The sequence below is a fragment of the Lagenorhynchus albirostris genome, chromosome 7 (genome assembly GCF_949774975.1).
Source record: "Lagenorhynchus albirostris chromosome 7, mLagAlb1.1, whole genome shotgun sequence".
NCBI classification, from domain to species: domain Eukaryota; kingdom Metazoa; phylum Chordata; class Mammalia; order Artiodactyla; family Delphinidae; genus Lagenorhynchus; species Lagenorhynchus albirostris.
This window is the reverse complement of record NC_083101.1, coordinates 1655871-1669896: the sequence shown is the minus strand read 5'-3', so window position 1 is coordinate 1669896 and position 14026 is coordinate 1655871. Positions and strand designations below refer to the sequence as shown.

At 64.3% G+C, this 14026-nt stretch overlaps 1 protein-coding gene across 2 annotated transcripts in view; it reads left to right on the top strand.

The window, feature by feature from the left end:
- Window positions 1-13460: 13460 nt before the first annotated feature.
- Window positions 13461-14026, top strand: part of GPSM1 (G protein signaling modulator 1) — a 30502-nt gene continuing 29936 nt past the window's right edge. For both annotated transcript variants that reach the window (XM_060153762.1, XM_060153760.1), the window contains exon 1: window positions 13461-13530. In XM_060153762.1, the coding sequence (XP_060009745.1) occupies window positions 13466-13530 (65 nt within the window). In that variant the 5' untranslated portion in view covers window positions 13461-13465. The remainder of the gene's footprint in view (window positions 13531-14026) is intronic.

The window sequence follows — 14026 nt, the reverse complement described above, 5'->3', positions numbered from 1 at the left end:
AAAATCATGAAAACAAGTGCGTGGTGAACTTGAAAACAAACCCGACGGCCTCCCTGCCCAGGGCCCCAGCTCCTGTCGCCCTGCCCGGCTGCGGCGGCCACTGGGCTTGGCTCTGGGCTGCAGCTGGGTGGCCGCGAGCGGCAGTGTGCAGCCCCCATGCAGACTCGCCCACCTGGCAGCGCTGCAGCTGAGCCCAGAGCTGCAGGCCCCTGAGGCCGAGGCCCCTCCGGCGGGTGTGGCACGCGCAGCTACCTGTCCTGACCACCCCCCCCCCCCCCGGCTTGTGCCGGCCTGATGCCACTCTGGGAAAGTCCCCTCACCCCCCGTGAGTGGGGCCCCGTCCCTCTTTCCCCCACGGCGTGGGGACCGCTGGGGGGTGGGGTTGGCCTGTGTGCAGATAGATGCCTTTGGCTTCGGGAGCCCCCAGCACGGTCGGGGTGGGGCGTGGCGTGGGGATCCCATCTCAGCTGTCCCGCCCACGGTCCTGTGGGAGGAGTCCAGCTCCCCTCCTCGGGTTCAGCCCCAGTCTAGTATCCTGGGCCCGGCAGGGTCAGAAGCGGGGGTTCGGGGGTCTTCAGGGCCTAGAGAGACAGCACCCGTGGGTCCCCGGGGCCACGCCAAGCCTGGCCAGGTCTGAGAGGGGTCACAAGGGACGGGCTTCTCAGCTGGGAGGGGCTGTATGAAGAGCGAACAGAGCGGCCTGTGCCCCCCTGCCCGGCACGTGGTGGACGCAGAGGTAGAGCCCTGACTCCAGACATGCCAGGTGCCTGCCGGTGACCTCGGGCAGGTCAGTTTGCTCGTCAGGAAAGTGGGCGCAACAGTAGCCCCCACTTGTCAGGGTTCTCGAGAGGGTCAGGAGACACCTGGTACTCAGTGCCCCCTGCGTTGGGCACAGACTGAGAAATGAGAGCCGGGCACCTCTGTTCCCACCCTGCCCAGCCCAGGCCCCCATGACACACCTGCGCCGTGAGGCCAGAGAATGGTGACCCACCAGGGCAGCCGTTTCTGTCCCTCGCTGCCACCAGGGGCTCCCCCTGGCCTGGGGCCTGGCATGCCATCCACCGCACCCGCAGCCGGCTGCACCGTGAGAAGTGGCCGGGCTGGCTGGTGGGTCAGGTGGGGCAGCAGGTGGGGAGGGACTCCCGCCTCTGGACGCAGCCCTCGCTCTACTGTAATCAGCCACACTGTTTACTCTCCCCACTGTGTTCCTAGGACAGCCAGCCCTGACAGGCTTGAGCACGCTGGGGACAGTTGGACCACCCTGTCCACAGCCTCCGGGGCCCCAGGGTCAGAAAGCACACAGGAGGCAGCAGCGACAACAGCCGGCACAGGCCTGGACGTTGGCATGGCACCTGACAGCCACCTGCCAGACGCAGCCCTGGGGAAGCAGCAGCCCCGCACCCGCGCCAGCCCCAGCCGCGCCGAGAGTCTCCAGCGGAGCAGACCTCGCCCAGAAGACACAAGTCAGCCGGGGCCCGAGGGGCACAGGGGCTGAGAGGCCAGAGGAAGCCGTCCCAAGGCTGACCCAGGCTCCAGGCACGTCGAGGAAGTGATGTACAGATGGCAAGGGCACCTGGGCACTTGCGCCCTGCTGCTCAGAGGCACACGCTTCCCCTTTGATCCCTGTCTTGCACACACACACATAGATACACCACACACCCAGAACACACAAACAACATAACACACACACACGGGCGCAGTATGTCCCCCAGGTAACCTGGCCCTGTCACCTTGCCCACTGTCACACAACGCAGAGCAGAGACCTGCCCTTGGCCCTGGCCCCCCAAATTAGGAGCACCTGGCAGCCCTGGGAAAGGAGCCTGGGGACATGACACACCCAGCATGGCTTTGCCCCCAGGAGGTCCCAAGTCCTCAGAGGGAGCCCTCAAACAGGAAGACCCCTCCCAAGGGGGGCAGGGCAGAGGAGGGGTGACTGGTCTGCGCTCCCAAGCCCACGGCAGGAAGTGCCTGGGGAGGCCAGGCAGGGCTCAGGCAGAGGCCCCAGAGGACTCACCTGCTGGAAGGCTCCAGGCCTCCCCGTCCGTGGGAGGGTGCGGGGCAGCAGCCATGGCTCAAAGGCCAGCGGCAAGCAGAGCGCAGGGACCCGGGCGCCCAGGCCTCCAGGTCCGGGGAGGTCAGGCGGGGAGAGGCCCGCCCCGACGTTGCCAAAGAAACCCCGGGCGTCCCTCTGACAGTGCGGGCTCCTCCTCCAGGCTGCTGGGAGCCTGCAGGACCCGTGCCAGGCGCCAGGGGCCTCACCTGCACCGTTGCCCCACCCGGGCGGAGGTACACACATGGGGCACCCTCCCTACCGCACGAGGAGCTGCCCAGAGCCCCGCTCTCGCCCTCCTCCCCAGAACCTGCACCCCGCACCGGGGCTCTGGGGGCTGGAAGCAGGGGGCCTGGAGGTGGACGAGTGCCATCCCTCTGACCCAGGACGTGAGGCGTGGGTCACTGGGACAGCTCACGCCTCCAGAGCAGCCCTCCAGGCGTGGACGCCGGGTGGGCGGGGTGTGTGTGCGTGTGTGTGTGTGTGTGTGTGTGTGTGTGTGTGTGTGTGTTGGGGGTGGCGTGCGTGCAGGCGCACAGCGCCGTGCAGTCTAGTTACACGGAACTCACAAACCAGAAAGCCCCTCGCGTCCTCGGGGTCGGCGTGGCAGTCTCGGCCGAGCGATGGAAGGTGGAGCTTTCCCGTGGCCCTTACGCTGGCTTTCCAACCTAGGGTGCTGGTGAGTGTGGGGAAGGGCGTGCTGTCCCCCCCGCCCCCTGTCCCCCCATGCAGCTCCAACCACAGGCCTGCGGGGGAGGGGGGCAGGGGGGGTGCTCAGGGGTCCTGGGGGCTGCCCGGCAAACATCCGGTCTTCCCAGCTGCCCACTTAGCTGGCTATGGGGCCACACCGGCAGGTGGCGCCCCGTTCCCGTGGTGGCGGGGGAGCCAGCCCCCTGCGGGGGTGCCAGGGGGCTGTTCCACAGGCCTTTGCTGTTCCTGCCACCACCCCACCCCCACAGTTATGCCCCCTCCCGAAAAACCCTAGAAAAAGTCTTTTGCGAAGAAACTCCTCTTGGTGTTCAGGAAGTTTGGATTTAGGGACGGAGACTCAGAGCAGGCTGGCCTCTTAAATACTCAGGGGTATGTCTGCCCCCTGGAGGTGGTATGGGGGGCAGCAGGCCCTCAGGCCCTGGGGAATTGCTGGATGCTGTCCTGGGAGAAAGGTCACCTTGGACTGGAGCTGGACCCTCCAAGGAACACCACACTGGAGGTGGCTGGGACCCTGGGCCAGAGGGTCCGTAGGGCGCCGACCCCTGCCGTCGGTAGGTGTGGTGCTGGAGCTCTGCACCCCTGCCTGGGCCTGCCTCGGCCACCTCGAGCCAGGAGGTATCTGGCACCCGAAGATGGATGGGCTCAGGTGTGTGCACGGCTTGGCTTTGTCCGTCGATGTCGGAGAGATGGGGAGACTCCCCCTGGCCTGAGGGCTGGACACGGTGGCTGGAGCCTAAGAAGAGCCGAGTTCCTCCCTTAGTTTCTGGAACATCCTCCCCACCCCAAGTCGACCAACAAAGACCCCAACGCTTCCAGGGGGCGGCAGCAGCGCATCCGCTGTCCAGACTCAGCCCGCAGGAGCTTGGCACCCCCCTGGGGGGTCCCGCTGTCTGGTCGCTGCCCTGAGCGGCCACACCAGCCTGTGCAGAACGCCTCCCGCTGAATTCTGAGATGCAACTTCAGATCCAAAAAGCACCACGACCGAAAACACGTTCATTTCTTTCTTTGTTAAAAGGAAATGTGTTAATGCAAACATCGAGACAACTCGCCTGGCCGCCGGGCCACCTCTTCAGTCCACGGGTTCCAGGTCTGAAAACTGGCTCGGCCAAAACCCACGCCAGGGACTCTGGCATTTCTATCGGGGCAGCCACCCTCCGCCTCTTAGTCATGTCCTTAATTTACTCTGACAAATGTAAGAGGCCCCTGGGGAAGCTGCACTGGGAAAGGGGATGGCAGACATGGCACAGACGCCAGGACACAGGGCCGGGGTTGGCGCGGGTGCCCAGAGGACCCCGTCAGAGAGGCAGTTAGCAGAGTTCTGTCCACGGCCCAGCTTAGAGTGGGTCCGCTGGGTCACAGACCCCTTGCTGGTACCCTCCGCAGTCTGCGGATGTAGCATTCACAAACCCCACGTCGGATCCGTGGTCTGTGGGGTAAGAGCCGTTGTGATCATGGTGGGAAGGTTAAGGATATGAAACGTCTCCCCTCCATGGCCCAGAGAGTAAAGCAAAAACAGCATCACCTCCAGGGGAGGGGGCGGGGGAGACGGGTGCCCTCCTGGAGGAGCCGAAGGATGCGGGGGGCTGGTCCCCAGAGTACCTCCATTTCATTCTCCAGCCCAGTCCCTGCTGAAAGCGAGTAGGTCGTGGAGCCCGACCACAGCCTCCAGGGCACGGTGACGTGGCCCCAGGGATACGAGGCCCTGCGGTGTGGTGCAGCCTCCATCCCCTTCAGAGACAGGCCGCCTTCTCTACGTGGGATGCACACGGCACCTGCTGCAGGTCTGTCTGGGGCTGTGTCTGACTCCCTGCCCTGAGCCACAGGCATCACAGGCACCCAGCTCATCAGGGGCGCGATGCTGCTGTGCCGGCCGGACAAGACGCGGGGTGACACACGCTCTCCAGAGGGCGGCCTCCAGCGGCAGCAGATGGAACAGCCAGGACTCGGAAGGACTGCAAGGCCTGCCGCACCGTGAACAACATTCTAGAGGTCCAGGGGAGGGGGGCGTCCCCGGGCGTGCCCTCCAAGCAAAGGCCAGGTGGTTGCATCTTGCACCTCCCGCCGGTAACAGGGAAGCGCCATGCCTCACAAACCTCTCGGGTTCTGGAGGCAGCACAGCCCACGCCTAGGGATGTGCTCCGGCCATTTCCCCCGTGACGCAGAAGGCCGCCAGCGTGGAGGGCGACCCGGAGCGGGAGAGGGCCCCCAGCAGGCAGGCTGGCATTGCCCGCATCTGTGATGGGCAAGGCTTGTGGGGTTGGGGGCAAGCCCAGAGGGAGGGAGAGTCATGGCCCAGGCCCCGGGCTCTGCGTGGAGGCCACACCATCGGAGGGAAAGTTTCACCCTGTTGTGGCCTGAATGTTTGTGTCCTTCCCAGATCCATATGTTGAGCCCTAAGGCCCCGTGTGGCTGTATTTGGAATAAGGAAGTAATTACCGTTAAAGGTCATGGGGAAGGGGGGCTGATCCGATAGGATTGGTGTCCTGATAAGAGGAAACACAAGAGAGCTTACGCTCTGTCTCCTGGCCCCCATGTGCACGCACAGAGGAAAGGCTACGTGAGGACACAGCGAGAAGGTGGCCGTCTGCAAGCCCCAAATTCCTCACCAGGAACCAAATCTGCTGGTGCCTTGATCTTGGATGTCCAGCCTCCAGGCCTGTGAGAAATAAATGTCTGTCGTTTAAGCTGTCCAGTCGGTGGTGTTTTATTACCCGCCTTGAGCTGACTAAGACACATGCCTACTGGGCCCTGAGACAGACACCCGGCCAGGCTCCAGACATGACATAGCAGGGACTGCCCACCACAAGCTGGGCCCAATCGGGCCACTGGGTCACAAAGGGGCTTTTTGATGGTTCACAGTGGCTCCTTGCCCTAATTCTGAGCTTTGACCAGCCTTGCAGGGACCCTGGGGCCTGGGGCCCTGTATCTGGGGAGGGAGGCCCCGGCGCCGCCCCCCCTTCCTTCCTGCTGCTTTCCCTCTCAGCTGCCCGGGGCCAGACACAGCTCTGTTGGGAAACGCCCATGCTCCCACCCTGGGAGATTCACGGTCTGAAGGAGGGAAGGCAGTGCCAGCCACAGGGAGGGGCAGGTGGTCAGGTGCTCTCCCTACTGGGGGCTCCCTAGGGCCTCACGCGCTTTGCTCCATTAAGGCTGCCGTCCCTGTACACCTCAGCCATCGGCCCTGGATTAATTAGGACCACAGACACAGAGGCCCCACACCCAGGCAACCTGAAAACCATGCACGGCCTCAGGGTTCAGCGTCCCCAGGGTCCTTCCCTCTCCCCAAGGGACTGACCAGATGACTCGGAAATTAGGGAAAGGACCCACTGTCCTTGTCCCAGGGCAACTGTGAAGGATCAACCCATGAAAATGGCCCCTACCACCCCGCCCTTTGTAAGCCTGGGCTGAGGCCACACAGGCCCGGGAGAGGAGGCTGCTGGCAGAGCCGGAGGGCCAGGAGAGGGCGCTGAGGAGGACGCCGGGTTTCCATGGCAACCGTCAGCTGCCTAGGCTGGGAACCACGGGGCAGAGAGGCTCAGGGAAGAGACCCCCGTGGGTGTGTGGGCCAGGCTGGCAGGAGTGGGGTCCCACTCTCCTGCTCTCCTTTCACTTCATCGCTGCTAGACGGACAGATGGACATTGCTCAGGGACCCCACTGAGGCAGGCAGCTGCTCTGCACGCCTGCTTTGTGCCTCACGCCTCCCGGGAGGCAAGTCCAGACGTGGGCCGGCGGGGAAGGGCAAGGGGTGCGTATCACCTCTGGAGGACCCCTGTGGTAGGGCTTCCAGGGCCCAGGGCGCGCTGAACAGCTGGCCGCCTCCCCACTGTGCCCAGAGTCCGTACCCCCAGGCCTTCCCAACACTGCTTCCCGGTCCAGGGCACCCCTGAGCTCGGCACCCTGCCTTCTGCCTTCCCTGCCCTCCCCTCCCCCCCGGGAAGTGGCCGCACGCCCCCTGAGTGCCCTCCGTCCCCTTGACACGGCTCTGCACTCCTGCAGCTCCAGCCCAGACTTGGGGGCGGGCTGCCTGGGGGTGACGGTGTCTGAGGGCAGGGCAGGGTTGGGGGCTGGGGCCTCGTCTCCTCCACACCTGGCGGGGGTCAGGGTCTTCAGGCAGGTGTGGGAGGCTCCCGCAGGGGTGAGTGGGTGTCCCGGGGACCAGGTGTCCTCCAGGCTCTGTGACCACACCCCCGGTGTGGCAGGTGGCACACAGGTGCTGAGCACCCAGTGCTCAGGGGCCGAGGCTGGGGGCGATGAGAACGAGGGGAGGGGTGCTGGAGGGAGGAGGCCCCTGCCGCAGGGCCCAGGGCTCAGGGACCGTCCTCAAGTTCCAGCTGTTTTTCCAGGTTCCCAGCCAGCAGGCCTGCTCCTGTCCCTCAGCCTGGTGGCCCCAGAGGCACCTGTGCTCCCTCTGGCCTTGTTGTCAAATGGAGCACCTGTCCCAGAGGGGCAGGCAAACTCCCGGCCCATCGGTCCCACACAGGAGTCTCATGTCTGCTGTGCTCCAGGGCTACGCCCAGGGCTTCACAGGCAGGACCTCATTCACCAGGCTCCCATTTGAGAGAGAACAGGGAGGCCCAGAGAAGGGCTGGGGCCCCAGCTCGTGAGTAGCCCTGCCATGTCCCAAGCCCCACACTTGCCCTACGCTCTAGATGAACGGGGGCGTCTAAACGCAGAGACGACTTGCCATCAGTCAGCGAGCATCTGTGTGTCAGCCCCACGCCAGGACCTCAGCGATCCCAGCTGCGCCTTGCCCACCTGGAGCGCACCGGTGCTCTGCCCAGCCTCCTGCCCACCAGGAAGGACCTGGTACACAGCAGGGACACGTCTAGAAGGTGACTGTCACGCAGCCTCCACCCCCAGTTGTGTCTGTGACGTCCAGGTAATGCTCACAATGCAATGTTAATGGGCAGGGACTTCCCTGGCGGTCCAGTGGTGAAGACTCTGCGCTTCCACTGCAGGGGGCACGGCTTGATCCCCGGTCAGGGGAACTAAGGTCCTGCATGCTGTGCAGCTGTGGCCAAAAAAAAATTTTTTTAATGTTAATTGGGAGCAGAAGGCTACAAAACCACCTGTGCTATGGGATCCAAGTTACGTAGCAGCCCTTGTCAGTGCACACTGAGAACTGGGTGTAGCGGGGTGAATGGCGGTCCCCAAAGAGACATCCACCTACAGTGGTAAGTGCGACCTCATTTGGGAAAAAGGGTGATTGCAAATGAAATGAAATTAAGGCTCTTGAGATGAGATCATCCCCAGTTAGGTTGGGTCCTAAACCCGAAGCAAGTCCTTTCAGGAGGAGAGAAAACATAGACCGAGAGGAGAGACACAGGGAGAAGAGGGGAGAGCTCATGAAGACAGAGACAGAGATGGGAGTGGTTTGGCCACAAGCCACGGGACACCTGGAGCCCCAGAAGCTGGAAGAGGCAGGAAGGACTCCTGCTGGACCCTCCAGACAGAGCAGGACCCCACCAGCACCTAGATTCTTCTGGCTTCCAGAGCTGAGAGAGAACAAATTTCTGTCATTTGAAGCCAGCCGGTTGTGGTCATTTGTTACAGCAGCCCTAGGAGACCACGACAGAGGCCCACGCCCCATCAGGTAGTTTAACCAGCAACTTACTGTGCCTCCCGTCACAGTCCCCATGGGTCCAGCCTCCCAGCGAGCCCGGGAGGTAAGTGTCAGAGAGACAGAACTTGCCTGGGTTGAAATGTGAACCCAGGCATCTGGCTCTTAACCACAGCATGGCCTGGCTTCTCTCCCCAGAGGGTCTGGGTCCACGATCCAGCATCACACTCCTGGAATGGGGAGCTGCCAGTGGGCAGAGAACCCCCAAAAGGCAGAAACCCACCGCATTTTCTCTTTGCCTGGGGGGCCTCCTAGTATTTACTTGGATCAGCAGATTGGCCTTCCTACTTGTTTGGTTTAGGCTGTTGTTAAAAGGTTCCCTCCCGGGCTTCCCTGGTGGTGCAGTGGTTGGGAGTCCGCCTGCCGATGCAGGGGACGCGGGTTCGTGCCCCGGTCTGGGAGGATCCCACATGCTGTGGAGCGGCTGGGCCCGTGAGCCATGGCTGCTGAGCCTGCGCGTCCGGAGCCTGTGCTCCACAACGGGAGAGGCCACAACAGTGAGAGGCCCGCGTACCGCAAAAAAAAAAAAAAAAAAAAGGTTCCCTCTCCCATCCCACACCCAAGGCCTGGGGGGCTTTGAGCCATCCCAGGAACCTGGAGCCCAAATACACTCTCCTCTCTCTGTCTCTCTCCTTCTCTCTCTGTCTCTCTCTTTCTCTCTCTGTCTCTCTCCTTCTCTCTCTGTCTCTGTCTGTCTCTCCCTCTCTCTGTGTCTGTCTCTCCCTCTCTCTGTCTCTGTCTCTCTCCTTCTCTCTCTGTCTCTGTCTCTCCCTCTCTCTCTGTCTGTCTCTCCCTCTCTCTGTGTCTGTCTCTCCCTCTCTCTGTCTCTGTCTCTCTCCCTCTCTCCAGCACTCACAGGCCTGGGGGCACAGACAGGCAGGGGCAGGGCTTTCCATCACACAGGCCAAGGACGAGCCCCGCCATGGACAAGTGAGCGCGGGTCTGCTTCATGGGCACCTGCTTCCTCCCCACAGGCCCTGGGGGCATAAACTGGGTGACAGGCAGCTGCCAGCCAGAGGCCCAGGAACACCGCATGGCCAGGTGTCATTCGATGACACGGTGGCGTACAGCCTCACGCACACCTCCAGCCATTTCCTGGATGTGTTTCATCTCCCAGCGAGGTGCTCAGGACCCCGTGGGTGGACAGACCGTTTCCTTCCGGGCTTCCTGCAACACCCGCTGTCCACCCTGCAGCCCCCACTCTCCAGGGACTTTGAGGCCCCAAGGGGCTGTGGGTGATGTCTTAGGGGCCTTGGGGCAATGGGGGGCACATGCCCTAAAACTGTGCAGAAGAAGGAGCTCTTTCTCAGGGTAATGAGATTTTTTTTTTTTTTTTCCGGTACGCGGGCCTCTCACTGTTGTGGCCTTTCCCGTTGTGGAGCACAGGCTCCGGACGCGCAGGCTCAGCGGCCATGGCTCACGGGCCCAGCCGCTCCGCGGCATGTGGGATCTTCCTGGACCGGGGCACGAACCCGTGTCCCCTGCATCGGCAGGCGGGCCCTCAACCACTGCGCCACCAGGGAAGCCCAGGGGAAATGAGATTTTTAGAAATGGTGGTGAAAATGAGTGTTCTTTTTACTTAAGCACATATGTGCGTGCATGTGTGTGCACGCACCTGTGTGTTTGGGTTTCTCCTTTCTCTGTCTACCTCTTTCCTCAGGTCCAGGTCAGGCGCCTCGGCCAGTGGTACCTGGTGGTGATCCCAGCCCCACTGGGCCCTGCAGGAGCAGGGGAGGGGGCCCCGGGAGGTGTGGGTAGGAGGAGGCGGGGTCTGGGAGGCCGTTGTCTGGGAGCTGTCACGGCCACCAGGACATCCCCATCTCCCGCCAGCCCCGGCAGATGCCTGGGTGGGTCTCAGAGGTCGAACATCCTGTCGAAGCCCGGGTGCTGGTTCTTTGTCCCCGGGATGGCTCCGGGTAGCCCGGTCACCTTCCCCCAGTCTGGTCCTCATCTGGGGTCCGTGTCAGCCTTGAGTGACCACCTCTCTGCAGGCGCCCAGGCCTCTCCACTCCCAAGGGCTCAGCCACAACCCTGCAACTGTCCACTGTCATCTCTCACTGGCCTCTCCAGGGGACAGAACCAGGAAGGCGCAAGTTAGGAAATCAGGGCTTGACCTCAGCTCCCCCGAGGCCCAGCCCTGCCACCAGGGGCATCACGGCCCTGGCTGCTCGTCAATGGGAAGGGCGTGGGCAGGATGCCAGGGAGGGTGAGTGATGGCAGGCGGGCATGCGGCAGGTGTCCCCAGCTGGAGGTGGCACTGTTGACGGCCGCCAGGAGCAGGGCCCTGGGTGTGCTGACACTAAACCCTTGGCACTCTGAGTGCGGTGGGCCGGCTCACGAGAGGTGGTGCCTCTTGGGACCAGGTCCAGCATCACTGCCTGCACCCGCCCGTCGCAGCCCCTCCCTGCTCCCTGTCGACTGCGCCTAGAAGGAGGATCCAGGTGCGAAATTGCTTTTCTTCCCTCCGATGCTCCTTCGGCAATGAGGACTGTTAGGCTGTGCTCACAGCCTCCTGAGGAAGCACTCTGCCTGGGCTGGTGCGCCGAGTGTCACAGGCGAGTTTACACGACAGAATGCACAGAGCCCAGGTGTTTGAGGGCAGCAGGTCTCTGCACCTGTAGGCTGCGGGGGGGTGGGATGAGCAACCGGGAGGGTGAGCAGAGTGGATGGTGGGGCGAGATGGGTGCAGCGCCCGCAGGGGCAGGTGGTGATGGAGGGTCGGTGCCCCCAGGAGCTCCTGCCCCCCAAGACCTGTCACCTGGCAGCCCCCTGCCCTCCGTGGAGCCGAGCCACGCCTGGTCTCAAGACTGGGTGGCCACGTGGGCAATGCCTGTTGGGCCTGGTGCCTGCCCACGTTCCACTCTCCTTTGAGGGTCCTCTCGATGGCAGACAATCGGGTCTCTGGATGGAAGAAGACACACCTCTGTGCCGTGTGGCGAGGACTGCCTGCAGGGGTCCAGTGGGGCCAGGTGCCCTGGCCTGGGCAGCACGGTCCCAGCAGCCGGCATTCCCCGAGCTCTTACTGTGTGCCAGGCACAGTGACCATCACTGTCCAGACCCCACAATCCTTCCCAACCCCTGCAGGACGGAGCTGCTGAACCCTATTTACAGATGGCAGAACCCAGGCTCGGACAGGGAGAGCCACTTGTACCAGGCACGCAGCAGGGTGGGGGTGGGGATGGCCTAACTCAGAGCCGGAGCCCTTGGCCAGCTCACTGCCCAGCACCCCCAAGAGGATTCTAGCTCCCCCGGGAAGCTCTGATAGAAAGTTGAGACCTGAGCTACCCAGTATCCCCGCTCGCAGGAAGGAAGAAAGAAGATGCCTTCCCTGCAGGACCACTCTGGAGCCAGGAATCGCTCCCTCACTCCACCATTCACGTCACATCACTATGAGGGTGGCCTTCCTGGCATGAGGCACCCGGCCGCAGACCCAGGGGACCCGCAGGGGGCTCACAACAGCGGCCTCCTGGCAACACTGAGCTTAGGCCTGGAACAGGCGGGGCCCACAGCAGCCCCTGCCCTGACACTGTTGCCAGCTCAGGGGTTCCCCAAGGACGCAGGCCTGGGGCTGCCGTAAATGAGGATGGTGCTCCTACCCACTGCACCACCCACCCTGCAGGGGCCAGCCGGCGGCCGCGGCCGCGGCCGCGAGCAAGGCCTTGCCCAGCCCCTGTGGTCATCGGGGGAGGGTGAGTGGGCCAAGCCACCGCCGCTGTGCTCTGGGCACAGATGGTTCCATCCCCGCTGCCTCTTCCGCAGGAAAAACAAACCAGCTCGGGGCCAACTGTCCTTTTCTACCTCGTGTTTATTTTCACAGCCTTTGCCTTTGCCTGAAGCCGGCGTCCTGGGGTCTGCGCTCCGCCGAGGGTCTGGCTGGCGTGGCCATGGCATTTTCCTGACCTTGGGGCAGCTCTCCGGATAGGCGCCAGCGTGCTCCCGGGGAAAGTAGCCCATTTCCTGCCCCCAGACTTGTCCCTGTCCCATTCGGTCACAGCAACTTCTCCAGGATTTGGAGTCTTCTGGCTGCATGGTGGGGGGGGAGGGGGGCTGAGGCTGAGAAGGGGAGCAGGACAGAACCAGTGAGACCCTAGGGCAGTCAGGGGTGGAGCTGAGGCCACATCACCGGTCAGGGCCACCAGGGCTCCCGGGAATTCGCAGGGGAGGAGGTGGCCTGGCACTGGGATACTCGACTCGGGTGGGTGGGCACAGCCCGGCTGCTCTACCTGCATCCTTCCAAGTTTTCAGCCATCTCCATTTCACAGACAGCTGAGAAGACCAAGGTTGGTAGGGGGGACCCTGCAACCCAAGGTCTCAGAAGTGAGAAACGGGGAGGGGGAGGGGGGCGTGCTCTCAGGATCCGTGGCTTCTAGGGCCAGGCCACACACATGCCTAGGTAAATGCTTCTCTGTTCTCCCACACGGACGAATTCACATGGGGGACAGACTCGCTCTAGCAGCTAGAGGGGCATCCCCGGGGCCTGCACCCCACTGCCAGTTTGGAGAGGGGCTGAGGCACGCTGGGGCTGGACTGGAGGAGAGGCAGAGAACCACCAAGGGGGGAGAGGTCACTTGCCAAACAAAGGCGGGAGGCCAGGCCTCCAACGGGGGTAAGAAACGGGGGTGACGAGGTCAGCAGCGCTGCGCCTCCACGCAAACGGCCTCGCAAGCCCCAGCAGCCCCCAGAAGCGATGCCGCGCCAGGCCCCTCTCCTGCACTCACCCTGGGGGGCTGGAGTCGCACCCTCCTGAGCCCCTTGCCAGCCGAACGCTCAAAGGCTCCGCCCCTTCCCCCGCCGCGGGCCGCTCCCCCGACCCCGGCTTTCTCCCCTCCCCCCACCGCGCGGACGGGGGGAGGGACCGGCGGCCCGGCCCGCGCCCCCTCCCCCTCGGGCGGCGGTGACATCACGGCCACGGCGGGAGAGGCGGCGCCGCGCACATCACTTCCTCGGCGCCTCCCGCCCGCGCGGACGGACGGACGGCTGGCGGGCGGTGGACAGCGGAGAGCGGACCGCGGACCGGCGCGGGGCGGCGCGAGCGGCGCGAGCGTGGGGTGCGCGGCCCCCGGCTCTCGGCGCCCTCGGCCCCATGGCGGGTCCGGCCCCGCCCGCCGCTGACGAGCTGCTCGGCCCTGCCCGGCGCCTCTACTCCAGGTGGGTAGGGCAGGGCAGGCGGTGGGGCCGCGCGGGGCCACGCGGGGACCGGGCAGCTGGGGCCGCTGGAGGCGGGATTGGCCGGCCTGGAACAAAGGCGGCAGCGAGCGCGCAACGTGGCGGGGACGCCCCTCCCAGCGGGGCCGGCGGCGGTTGGGGGCGCGGGGTGGGGAGGAGGGGGCGGGGGGAGGGGGTCGGAGGCTGGGGTCGCTGGGCCTCCCACGGCCCACGCCCTCGAGAACCAGGGCACTAGCGGGTGGACAGCGTGGGCCGCTGGGATGGACTGCCGCCTGCCGGATCGCCCCCTCGCGAACGGTGTTCAGGGTTTGGGAGACTGGCAGCTTCTACGGCCCTGCTCTCCTGGCAGCTGGGCCCTGTGGCACGGCAGGCGTGTGGTGGGCGCTCCAGGAGCGTCCCTCCCAAGCCTGGCACCACCTCCCCACTGCCATGGCCCGAGTACTGGGTGGGCAGGGGGACACGGTATGCTGAAGAGACC